The following is a 14,059-nucleotide window of genomic DNA, read 5'->3' as shown; positions in this document are numbered from 1 at the left end:
ATGAGATTGGGATGGGATGAGACGGTGCCTGAACACCTTGCCCAAATGTGGTCCCATTGGGTGCAAATTCTAGAGCAGCTAAACTTTGGAATTGTGAGACGTTTGAAACCAAAAGACTTTGGTCAGACCGTGTCTGCTCGACTGCATCATTTTGGAGACCCTAGGGAGGATGGCTATGGGACAGTAACTTAAAGTAACAGTAAAGTCGTAAACGTAACTTAAAGTCCAGCGAAACATCAGTACCCAAGCTCACAGTGCCTTTGTGATGGGAAAGGCAAGAGTTGCCCCCTAAAGCCCATGATTATCCCTCGTTTGGAGCTTACTGCAGCAACCTTAGCAGTTTTAAGGAAGGAGTTGGAACTTCCACTGGAGGACTCTGTGTATTGGACTGACAGTACAGCGGTGCTGTAGATACGTCAACAAAGATACATCAGGGTTTCGCACTTTTGTAGCTAATAGGGTTTGTCTGCGATTCATCAGACCTCAACAGTTTCACAGTGGCACTACGTGAACTCTCACCTTAATCTGGCAGATGGTGCATCAAGGGGACAGACCGTGAAAGCCTTTCTGCGAAATAAACTGTGGATATCTGGACCTGACTTCCTTACACAAGCAGTTGAGAAGTGGCCAAGAAATCCAGACTTGCAAAAGATTGATGTAGCCGATCCTGAGGTGAGAAGAAATGTCACAGATAATGTTCTCGCAGTTGAAGAAAGCACTGATGTAATGCAAAGCGTGATAAAGTACTTATCATGGACATGCTTAAAGCGGGCTGTAGCTTGGATTCTTAGGTTTAAAGATATGCTTCTAACAACGTCCGGAAGGAAAAGGGAGCTGTTAGAAAATATCGTCCAAGATATTCAGCTTCAAAGAAAAATGCTGAACTACAAAACAAGAAAGAAGAACCTTACTGTGGATGAGTTCCTGGAAGCAGAGGTTGAAATAATTCGTCATTGCCAGCAGAAGAGTTTTCAGGATGAAATTTCACCTCAAAATACGCTGACTCAGTGTAGCATCAGGTGGATGTTTAATCCTCCATATGCTTCTGATTATAGAGGGGTGTGGGAGTGTTTTATTTGATCGGTTAGAAACGTACTCGGAGCTACATTGAAAGATCAACGTTTGGATGAAGAGAGTCTGCAGACATTACTCTGCAAGGTGGAAGCCATTATAAATAGTAGGCCTATAACTACACCTTCTGATGATCCAAATGACGTGGGGACTTTGACACCAAATCACCTTCTTCTCTTAAAAACACAGCCTTTGATACCTCTGGGAGTTTTCCAGAAAGATGATCCTTTTGCCCGCCATAGATGGAGACAATTCCAGTACATTGCAGATCTCTTTTAGAGTAAAAGTTGGGCTAAAGAGGCTAAAGAGTACCTACCAACCTGAGCTCCAAAGGTGGCAAAAATGGAAACATGCAAACCGCAATTTAGTTCCTGGGGACACCATATAGATTTGATGGTTGCCTTTGTAGTTTACCTTTTAAGGGTGTTGTCCAGTGGTTAAGGGAACAATGCAATGCAAAGGGTTTGTTACAAGAGATGCTGTTCAGCTCAGCTACTGAAGGCTATAGATGTGACGTGGTAACTGGAGCAGAGGAACGGACTACAAGGGGGTGTGGACTGCAACAAGGTAGAAGAGAAAGGTTCAGTGTGTAACTTTGGAGGCACACGGTTCTCTACTTTGAGAAACTTGTTTGTTGAAGCTGTTTGTGGATGTGTTTGTGAGATTACTGTACTTATACTTGTTTGTACAATGACCCGTCTTCGGCTAAGTTGAGAAGCAAATACAATAAATCCGATCAGATTCGAATAAGATCCCATCTACAGTGACCATGGTCCAGCATTTGAGCATCTTCATACAGTAAACTGACCTGAACATGTCAATGCTAGCAGTAGTGATATATGATTATTTGTTGCTGTAGCCATTCTGCCCTGTTGTTTAGTGATTTGAGAAAGAAGAAGGGTTGTTTATTACTATTTAGATATAACATTCAGACATTCTTGCGGATGCTGAATGTGTTGAACCACTCTCCACCCTGCTCTACGGCTCTAATTCCGAATAAAGGTCTTCATTTCTGATTGAGCCAAATTTTATTTGCAGATGTTACTCTGCACTTTCACTTCTCTACTAAAACATTTAGCCCCACATTCGACCTGTCAGTTGATGTTTTAATAGCAAACTTAATTGTAAACCAAGTCTTGCTGAAAAGTGTATCCAGGTATCTCACTGTTATTATCATATGACCTACACTCTTTAGAATCAAGACATTCATACGATAGATGGAGAGAAAGCCACAATGTCACAATATATGACTGTAATAGATAGCAGTATGTATCTCAAGTCAAATAAATCAAAAACTAAAAACTGGACACATAAAACTGGACATACCAGAAAATGCATTTAAGATGCCCACATTAAAGTAACAACGTGATTTGTAGGACAACTTACCATGGATGGGGTGGTGTCCAACTGCTAGTGGGATCGGCCTATCTGGGTGGGACTGGACGTGCGTCTCTGTGTGTGTCGTGTGTGTGTGGTAGTATTTGGGTTTTATAACATACTGCTGGCTCTGAGGTGGATGCAGGGGCCGGATCCTGAAGGTGAAGAGGAAAACATAGTCAATTCAAGCTAAATAATCTGATATAGAAAATAACATTTTTACACCAGTTCAAGAGGGAATTATTGCCATGTCCTGCACATCGTTCTGGATACAAGGTAGAAAACCCCCATCAGGGGGCATTTTTGACCCTTCATTGTTTTCTGTGGTGGACATAGTACAACTTCATTACTGAATAATAGGAAACACTGCCTCCATGTGTAGAAAGGCTTAAAACTGTAACTACGGCAAAATAGATGTGACGTCCACTGTACTTAATTACAGTTCTACATTGTAAAAAACTGATTTCAGTTTTTGATTTTACATTTGCAAAATGAAAAAAAAAGTGCATTTTTCCATTTTTAAATAAATGTACAATGAAAGAATATGTGCAACATGTGAATCGACAGTCCAACAAAGAGGATCAGCAGAATGTAGTTTTTGTGAAAATACTGGATTTAGGTGTTGCATATATGTGATCAGGTGAAAAGTAAGTACACAAAATACCTGTGAAGATGCAATCTGCCAGAGGACTTAGAGGACTTGCCTTGCCTCCAACCATGAGTTCCATCCATCATTAGACTAGACACTTTAGCTCACGATGGTCAGTTTTAGCTAAGACTAAGCTTTAAAACTTCATTGAACTAACTATAAAGAAACTCTTGAGGTTGTAGTTTTTAGTGTTTAACTGAAAATATCACACATTACAATTAATGCAAGAAATTCTCAAGGCAGTCATCTAATGGTTTTGGTTTTGCATATCTAAATTAATTGTGATGCAGGGAAACAGAATCCTCTGAAATTATGGTTTCCTTCCTTTCCAGAATGCATATCATAAATCGTTCTTTCTGGCCCATTAGACAGACAGCACTGAACAGATATTAAGGAAATTGCATGTCATAAAGGTGTCACGGCTAATTTTAAACCCAAGATTTAGTGGGCTGAGGGTACAGTATGTGTTGTAACCTTGTGAGGCAGCAAGTTGCCCTGATGCCACTTATTTTAATAAAGACAGCCGTGGGTGAAGATTGCACCATAATAGCAGGAGGAATTTCTATGCTATGCTTATTACTTCCTGCTTTGCAGCTGCTGCTTCCTGAGGCACTGAGTCACCTAGTCTTACTGTATTTTCAACTGCAGCACCAAATGTGACCTGAGAGGATTATGACGTTATAGCAAATGACACTCTACAACTACGACTGGGCCAAATCAACTGCACCTTCCTAACTGAACATTGTGATTTAACATGCAATTTTATTTTATAGTTCCTCTTCTGTATTTTTCACTGCAAACAAGTTAGAAATGATAATACTTAGGATTTCACAGGATATAATATAAAATACTCTCTCCTGTTAACCATGCACACACACTAATTCTGTTCTTAACTCAGACTCTTTTTATTCCTACCAACTCTCTTTCTGCACTTCTCCCTTTTTCAGCACTCAAAAAACAAGCAACAATGTTGCCAAGGTTCCAGGTGATTACTCACGCTGACAGCAACATAGCAAACAATGACAATATACTACATTAAATTAAGTCAGTTTTGATCCATTGTTTGAAGTGATGCTCTCATACACTTCGGCAAAAGATGCCTGTCAGCTGATACCTGGCTTAGCTGACCCAGCATTTGGATATTAGTATTAGATATAAACCAGTGTTGGAGGACTTTTGGATGCTACCTTGTGTGGTCACTTCACTACATCACCTGTTCCTTCTGCACATCCTCTCATTTGAAACAAACCTAAAATAACATCCCTCTGACCATGGAGGTGAAATCTTGCATGTGAAGTCTGCAGTAACTTATAAAAAGTAGCATTAATAAAGTTTCGTCGTTTACATTACGTTTTTGTAATTTAAAAATTGTGACCTATTAAATTACAAAATTGGTTTGAAAATGAGTAATGGTTTAGCCCTAATACTGAGTTAACATGGTTTACTAATAACATTATCACACAATGTATTATTCGATTATTGTGCGATTATTCACAATGTACAGTTTTTTTTTTAAGAATCTAAAAAGATGCAAACAATCTCATGTTTTGATTCTAAGCATTCATCTTAACTTTCAATGCCTAAATTAACAGCAGTGCAATTTGGCCACTGACAATTTGGTTAGAGACTCACATTTGTTGTTCTCATGGTGCAAAATTAACCTCAAGTTGCTTGCCTCAAGCAGAGTTGAGTAGTAGGCTGCTCTGAGCGTACTTCAAGATTTTTGTCATTTTCGAACTTGGAACGATTCAACCCTGACAGTGACTCTTGCGAAAGCTCTTGACAGCACTTAGCATTTCCCCCCTTAGTACTTCCCCCTATGGGCTGAATATCAGTGACTGTCAGATGTAAAGCAAAACTCTGTTTTGGGAGAATAGGAACTATTTATTGAAGATGATTCTGTATGTATGCTGATACTGGTTTGAGCATGTTTACTGTATCTCCAGTGTTAAAACTAATACATTCGCTATTCTGTCTGGAATACACACCTGTCTAGAGTTGGGACACACCACTTGTGTTCCTCTATAATGACAGGTGCATATCTAGCAGTCCTAAAATACAGCACAAGATACTATTTATATATGTACAGAGATCGAGCATTATTATTATTATTATCATTGAGGCCAAAGTTGGTAGTGGAGTCATCCTGCATTTCAGCAGTGCATTATAAGGGGAGGTGGTTCTAATGTTTTGGCCACCCTATTTAAAATGAATGAGGTTTGTGGTGCTACGTTTTACTCTCTCCTCCTTGTTCTATATCTACTACCGTGAGGCTGCTTTGCTTTTAATGTTTTAGTCAGACACACATAATTGTGTGAGTCAAGGGCCTGGTAAAAACAAATGTAATACTGTGAAAAGCCAAAGCAGTAAGGAACTTTAGTACTAACTGTTCTGTCCACAAAATGTTATGGTATTGAGTTATCATCTACACAAGCTCAGTCCATATGGCAACAACAAAACTTTCAAAAATGAGCTGTGAGACAGAGAGAAAAGTGATGTCAAGACAGAAGTTATAAACATAAGATCTCATTCCAGTCTCAACACAATATTTGGCATGACCACGTGTGCTGGCAATGACTGCACCATTAAAAGAAAAAATAAGAAGAGTTTGGAGAGGGTCCAAGGAATGTCTTAAATATCAGCAAGAAAGTTTTACTCAGTTCTACATAAACAGATTATGAGTCAGGGTTAAGGGGTTGTGAGTGCGTGTGTGTGTGCATGTGTGTGTGGGTGTGTGTGGAGGGTGAATCTGTTCAGTCTCGGCCTTCACTGCTCTGGCCGCAATCATACTCACCACCAATCTCTACACTGCGGTCGTCCAAGTCTACTTCCCCACGAGTGCTGACATACTCTGGTCTACCATAACGAACCCACTGAACCTCAGAGCTCTCTCACATATTAGTAATATTAAGGTAAGAACAGGACTGCATGGATGAAAAACACTATCTCTGCAGTGTATGTCAAAGCTTTATTCTGACTGGTAGATTGAAGAAATCCTGGCTCTACTTGTATAAATACTAAAGATTATGCAAGACAGTGCATTTTAAGAGAGAACAATGCTTTGAGCCTCACCTGGCTCTTCCGGAGGTAAAGCAATGTGAAGGCTTTGTATCTCAGACTATTATGGTAAATGGTTTACACTTCTATGGTGCTTTTCTACCTATTGGTACTCAAAGTGCTTTACACTGCTTCTTATTCATCCTCATTCACCCACACACTCACACACCAATGGGGGTTTGCATTATAAGAAAAATGCTAAAGGAAACACTGGAAATGCATTGTGTTGATTGCAGAGATGGGAGTAAGTCAGATACGTGCAAGTCTCAAGTCATAACTATTAATCAAGTCTCAAGTCATATAAAATTTCAATTGTCTGCCCCAGTTTCCACATTTACGTTTAACAATGGATAAAATTTGAGTAATATTTTAAAATTAACTAAACTCTTCTAACCCTACTTACTGGTATTTGGCAATTACTCACTATGACTTTTCAAAAGTAATTTATTACATGCTACTTATTACTGCTGATTGAGTTAGGTCACTAACTACATGACTTTTTAGCTTCTTCTTCATTGCTGTTGCAAAAAGTCACCATAAACCAAGATTTAAACATAAAGTAAAGTTCGTATAAAGTTATGAAGCTCCAGTTACCAAAAGTACTGCTAAATATAATCTACTCATATTTTCATTATAGGTCAGCGATGATGTCCACTCTGGAGCTCTCATACAGCTCATAGGAGCTTAGCCAGTGTCGTTTATACACACAAATTTGCTGCACCTGAGATAAATAATTATTATTTATTCACACATAATGTTTTAGCCCCATATTACTCTTGTCATCACAATGAGCAGATTGACCACCGTCACTTGTAATGAAAAAAAAATCTAAATATGGTTATAATGGCTGCTTGTTTTTTTTTTTTACTTTTTTAAAAGTATAGGCCACTGTTGTTTCACCACCACTAGCTTTCCTTACTGAGGGAGATGTTTTGGGCATTATTATATACAGTAGCAAATAAATATATATATATATATATATATATAGTATATATTTTTCAACATTATTACTAAAATGTTGCAAATGAAATCTAACATCTATAATTTTTTTCATTTGAATACAGCGACCTTATAAAAAAAATTATAAACCTCCTAAATAAACAGGAAGTTCAACAAAAATGCAGGAACAGCTTTAATGGTTTGAGACAAACCCCAAACATAATTTATATGCAGGTTTACAGTTAAATCGTTATCGGTTATAAAATTTAACCCATGTTCAAAAGTTGATATTGAACATGTTAACAATGTTGTTTCCAAATGCAGAATTGCATGCTTTCCCTTTTTCCCACATATTGGAGTTAAATCCTTCCATCTTCCTGTTTTCTGACCACTCAGATTAATGTAAAGGAAGAAGAGTTACAGTTTTGTAAGAAAGTTGCGATTTTAAAAGCGTGACAGAACCTTTCACACCGTGATGCTGAAACAGACTAAGGTTCACGTGGTACAGTGAAGGACCCTGTCAAGAGCCCTGTGCTGAGGATGGCAGATGATATGCACCTACTGACGCATACATACACAAGTGCTGACAACAGATGTTGCCCATTATAAAATCTTTCCTCCAGGTTATACACAAGTTAGAGCCAAGTATTACACAGCTCCCCCCACCATCCAAGCAAAAAACTAGAGGAAACTTTTTTTATGTGTAGCATTCGTAGTTTGACTGTTACACAAAAAGAACAAAAACAAGAGGAAATAACACCATTTCTTAACAGTGGGTAATGTTAAAGAGGGAATAACGTTCTGCCAACTCACTGAGGTCTTATGAGAACTGTTCCCAGGCGCATAATGACTTCCATCCATGAAACACATACCTACATGAATGACTAAACAACTCTACAATGCTGCTGAGAGTTGAGATCATTCATCAGCCTAAGTTCAGCACATTGTACAATATCAATTTCTCTTTCGCTTTTATCATAAATCTATTCATTTCGGATATTTGTAAATAATTTGTATTCTATCTTTTACATTTATGCTGTAAAACAGAAATGATGCCCCCAAATCTGTGCTCTGCAAACATGATCCTTCCAAGACCACACAGTATAAGCTCTCACTCTTCAGCTCAGTGGTCCCATGTGGTACAGCAGAACGAGCTCTGCACATCTTGGTCTTACGGGGACATAAAAACACGTGAATAACAGCAATGTAATTCCTTGTCTTACTATTGACAAAGACAACACATTCCCCTGACGTTTGTCTTTTTGTTTGCACCCTTTCTCTTCTTTAAGTACTAGCTACATACTACATGATAAGTAAGAGATGTAATAAATAAATGTAAGCATCATGTTACAGTCAATAATTAAAATCAAATTAGCTGTGTCCTAAGATACACGATACCAGGTTTTTTAAAGGATTTACTCTGAATTCGAATCAGATTTATTGACCAAGTATTAGTTGCTCTCAAGGACAATAGAGTAAAAAGTAACAATAGAGACAATATGAAAATGAAGAAATAACACTACAAAAAAAACACTACGAACAATGTAAGAATGGACTAAAGAAATAAGACCCTGCTGCAGTGCGTGTGGCAGTTCCAATGTAATTACTTGTGTATACTTAAAGTGCAGTGTGTGCATGTAGTGGTTAAGTGTGTGTGTCCAGTGTATACAGTAGAAGGGAGAGCAGCCATGTATCAGGTCAGGTGTTAATGAGGGTGATGGCCTCTGATGATTCTGACAGAAAGAACTCTGTAGCACCTGCCAGAGGGGAGAAGCTGGAAGAGGTTGTGTCCAGGTTGAGAGGGGTCAGTGTTGGTTATCTTCCTGGCTTTTGATGTGTACAAGTCCTGGAGAGCGGGAGCGTGAACTGCAGTTCTTACCATCCACTGCAGTAAATCTTCTGCACTTATATAGCAGTTTTCTACTTATTGGCACTCAAAGCACTTTATACTGTTTCACACACAGACACACTCGCACCAACGGGGAACAACTAAGTTGGGGTTCAGTGTCTTGCTCAAGGACAGTTCGACATGTGAAGGGAGGAGCAGGGAATTGAACCAACAACCGCGAGCTTGGTGGACAACCGCTCTATCTTCCTGCGCCACAGTTGCCCCTGCAGTCTGTTCTTGTCCTGTTTGTTGGCTGCTCCAAAGCAGACTGGGATGAAGAAGCACAGGACAGACTCGATGACAGCTCCTCTGGCAGGTCGAACTTCCTCAGCTGTCATAGGAAATACATCTGCTGTATTGAGTCAATGTTCTTCCACCTAAAGTACAGTGGTGCATTTTTTAAAATAACGGGTTAAATTGAGTTTGGAAAATCTAAGTGAGGAGAATCCACAAATATCTTTAAGAATAATTTTGGTCATGTCCTAAACGCTCTGAATTGCCAGAAATGCTGTGCATACGCAGTTGGTTCCTACTTAGTTTACGCATGCCTCTTTTCCAAGGGCTAATTTGGAGCCAGTGCCAAATGTCCAAAACGTTTTTTTACGCTCACAACACAGAATCCAAAGCTCTCGGTCAGGAAACCTGGAGCGGCACCAAATCACCGCCCGTTTTCATTTCCTGCCCGTTTTGTAGTCCCTCTTTCACACATCCGGTTATTTTTTTCTCAAAAGATTTACCTCCCATCATCAGTTCTGATTAACTTCACCTGTGCTCTTTTCTATTTACACAACTCTCATTATCCAGTAGTGATGGCAAGATCCAGCTTCATGAAGCACTGAAGCTTTTCATTCACCCAAGGGCAAAGCTTGGTGAGGCTTCATTTACTCTACTAAGCCATCTACTGGAACAGGTCAAGCTATTACAAGGGTTCATTGTAACATGGTTTGTGTATAGTTTTTGAATTAAAATAAATAAATAATTGAACTGAAATAAATAAATAAATCTATCAGTAAATTTGCACCCATAACAATACTAATGTGTATTTTTCTTGGATTTAAACGCTAACTTTTTGAAATTACAATGGACCCAAGGAAAGTGGAAATAATAAAATTGGGGGGATGACAGTGTATTTGTAACTCTTTTATTCATTTTTGTTTGGAAATAAAACATTTTCCCCATAGTTTGAATGGCGCGTCAAATCACGAGCCCATTACTGAACCAGTCACGTGCTACGTCCCACCCCTGAGGCTTCAGACGTCATCGGGACAAGCTTCGATATGCGGTTCAGCATAGCACGTCTCATCAATGCTATCCGCCACGTTGTCTTCTGTACTCACCCTACTTGGCTCCCCTGCGATCATTTGTTGTCACATGGGCAGACTTTTGACTACTTGACCTGATTGTTTATCTCCCTGCCTGTTTGTTTGATGCTCCTTGATTATCTGACGCCACTACTGCAAGCCTGCCACCCACCATTCTGTAAATCATACATTTTCTATTCTGGAGTTTTTGGATTTAGAGACTTGGATTTGGAAATTTGACTTGGAAATTTACTATTTCTTTGGATGGACTATTGGATGTGGAAATTCGGATGTATTTATTGGATGCATAACTTTTGTTAATCTTAAACTTGGACTACTATCTTGGACTACCCGGATTAAAGCTTCTGTGTGGACTTTTGATTTCTGCTTGTATTGGAATGGAGTTGACCACTTCTGGCTCTAATTTTGATCACTGTTCTCACCCAGCTTGTGTCACCACAATATTTCAACACCTGTGTCGGCTATTAACCTTCGCCCCTTGTTGACTCTCTGTCTCATCAGCCTCCTCACTTGTCACCCTCCCAATCCCACTCCACTTATCTGACAATCCACTGAATCCACCACATTGGATTCTTGCCTACATTCTTTGTCACTGGATTTTGGACTCAGGACTCCCACACCTGCACCGATGGCCACCACCGGACCCCAGCCTTACCTCTCATACCTCGGGACTTCTCCACGTCACCTTGGAGATCTTCATTACTCTCAGTACTAAGACTCTCTACTCACCCTCACATTCAGTCCTGTTACCTAATTATCCTTCCTAACCTCTGCTTTCTTTACACAATATTTTTGAGAGGGGGATTCCCCACCAGCACAGACATTCCCCGTGACATCACTCCCTTCGTCCCTAGTCCTCAGTCGCCACCGCACCTGCTTTAATTCCCTTATGTAAAAAATAACTGCTTCACTTCTGATGTCCTCACGTTTTGGGTCCAAGCCAAACACCAGCCCTCACACCAAATCTTTGCTGGCCAAGAACCACTTTCCACAAGGGCTGGGCATAGAGTCATTAGGTCTAACAAGACCAACCATTGCATCTTTGTAAAGATAAGCACTGACGATACAAACATTTTGGTTTTCCAGTTCAGGCAATTGTGTCATAGACAAAACAAACTTTGCGACCGTGTTCTGTAGGTTTTGTTTGTTTCCTTGTTCCTTTCTTAATCAACCGTCACTGCTCCCCACCAAAAAAACAAACAAACCAAAAAATGTACCGTGGATTTGGAGAATGAATGCACCCCTATTAGATTTATTTAACTGCAGCATAATACTAAATTGGGTAAGCTAAGGCTATGACTAACAAAGGCTTACATTCACAAACATTCACAAAATTCAGTGTAAAAAGCATGATGCCCTATTAGGTAATACATTTCTTATTAAATGTAATCAACATATATAGCAATTACCACAAGCAGCACAAACGCATTGCACCAATCGTGTTTGAATGCAAATGTACAGATGTAGCCATTGAAAGTGTCATGGTTTTTGTCGGTGGTACCCTACTGGGGGCGTTCCTTCATCAGTGCAGTGGGGTTCATTCAGAAAAGGGCTCATTAAATCCTTGCTGCAGCCGCCAGGCATTGCAAAGTGTCGTCCTCGTCCCCAGCCCATGAATTTTATGTAATATCTGTATATGCATTAATAACTTCTTGGTGAAAACTAGTTTTAAATCTGATCTATGACACAGCTGCTGCCATAACCCTGTGTTTATTTTGACTGTGTCAGATGATGTGATGGACAGATTTCCAATAGAGTGTGTCTCTATCTCTTTATGTGGGTCGTGATCAGATTACATTACTCTTTCATACACGTTCAGTCACCCTGTTTCCTAAAACACTGCAAAATCATTTTGAAGGGAACATGTGATATTTGGATTAAAATGTCTTCAATGAATCAATACATTTACCAGACAGGCGTGAACACTTGTCCTTCGCTTTACTGCAGTGGTGAGCTGGTAAAGTGAGGTGCTATAATGCCAGATTTGTGAGTTTGATTCCAATGTTGTTCCACAAAAGAACTAACCAGTTTAATCAGCGCCTCCTTTCTCATCTCAACATTGACTGTGGTGAATTTTTCATACAATGACAAATGATTTATAAAAAATACTGCGGTTATTTTCCTTATGTTTTAATATTAGAATTCACTTCAAATCTTTCTCTTCTCCTGAAGTGATCACAGGCAGATCAAATGTTGGCCTCTAAAACTGCAGGGTCTGGATCTTCGAGGCTCAAAGATGTTTAACTTCCATTCCAGGACTGACGCTGTGTTAAGTTTTCATGCAAATCTCTGCCAGAGAACGAGCGACCAGTTTCCGGTGATGGCTTTCTTAATAGCCATTTAAAATGTTGTAATTAGTTTTGTTAGATAAAAGCTGGTGTCAGCTGTGGGCTAAACTACAACAACCACTTCCCACTGCTGTCAATGAGATCATCATGTTTAGAATTTAGACTCTGAATATGCTAAATTATTTCATCCACATTTGAATAAAAGTAAAGTAACACAAAGTGGCCTGTACGAATCTAAGTTTGAGATGTGAATGATGACTTCATTTAAATATGAATTAAAACCCCGAACCTTTGCAGGCCTCGGGTTGGTTCTACTGTTGTTGTCACGGTCTGGCCCTCACATGCACTTTTTGTCATGGGCTTTTATTTTGTACCTCTTTCCTCCCCTTTCACCCTTTCACTCCCTGTCAGATCATTGTCTTTGTCTCATCTCTGTGATCCATGCCACACCGCGTCTTCAAGTTTACCCGTCTCATGGTTTTTGGACTCCTGACTCCTGTTCATGTGGGTTTCTGTTATCTGTGTCTTGGTCTGAGCTTTGGTTTGGTTTGCATTTCTGGTCTTAGTCACCTTATCTGTGCTCGTTTTCGGGTTTTTGAGAATTCCTTGTTTCCTTGTTCATGATTTGTCTCGCTAATGATTTCACATTGATGTTTTAGTTTTAGGTCCTATCCCTTTACTGAGTTCCGTAGTATCTTTAGCCCTTGTCTGTGTTTAAGTCCTAGTTCTCTTGTGTTTATATTAAGGTTCAGGTTTTTGTTTCACAGTCCATAGTAAAGGTTGTCTTCCGGTTTCTAGTGTCTACACCTCAGTTTTAGTTTTTGCCTCACCTGTTTAGTCCATGTTTTCTTTTCATTCTCATTCTTCAGCACGTCAGCTCAACCCTTGTTTAGCCCCTTAATGTTTGCATATGTGTGCCTATGGCAGAGTTAATATCTTGTCTTTAGTTTAATTGTCTCCTCCCGAAATTGTGTCAGTTTAGTTCAGTTTCCTCCTCGTGGACTGAATTTGTGTTAGTAGTTCTTATGGTCTTTCTTTATAATTATTAATAAAACTTATATTCTCACCAAACCCCTCTCGCCTTGTTGCACTTGAGTCCAGCCTAATACCAAACCTGACAATTGTTCTACTCTTACAGTGCGATCAAATTAGATCAAAGTAAAACCTCTTACATGTATGTTACAGCAGCTCCTGTCCGCAGCTGAGGAGATGATCAGCCTGTTCTCCTGTGTATATACAAATCACCAGTGTAACACACTCAGAATAAATGTAACACTGGTGATTTTGCTGTGTACCTGCATACTTGGTTTTGTTTGAGTTTTCAGGGAAAGAAATCGCACGTAACCCGGCTGAATGTGCAGTGTTATTAACATCTAACAGACAGTTTCCACCTGTAAAAGTGTCTCTGATAACAGGGACACAAGGAGCAGCTGTTAATCATCCTTTTAAGGTTAGGGAAAAACACAAA

The 14,059-nt window shown here is 39.5% G+C and overlaps 1 protein-coding gene across 5 annotated transcripts in view; it reads right to left on the bottom strand.

The window, feature by feature from the left end:
* Positions 1-14,059, bottom strand: part of ltbp1 (latent transforming growth factor beta binding protein 1) — a 142,168-nt gene that overhangs the window by 83,533 nt on the left and 44,576 nt on the right. For all 5 annotated transcript variants that reach the window (XM_067475988.1, XM_067475967.1, XM_067475978.1 and 2 more), the window contains exon 4: positions 2,458-2,603. In XM_067475988.1, coding sequence (XP_067332089.1) covers positions 2,458-2,603 — 146 coding nt within the window. The remainder of the gene's footprint in view (positions 1-2,457; positions 2,604-14,059) is intronic.

Source organism: Channa argus, chromosome 1 (assembly GCF_033026475.1).
Source record: "Channa argus isolate prfri chromosome 1, Channa argus male v1.0, whole genome shotgun sequence".
Lineage (NCBI taxonomy): Eukaryota > Metazoa > Chordata > Actinopteri > Anabantiformes > Channidae > Channa > Channa argus.
Note: the sequence above shows the minus strand (reverse complement) of the source record. Positions and strands in the feature narration are given on the sequence as shown.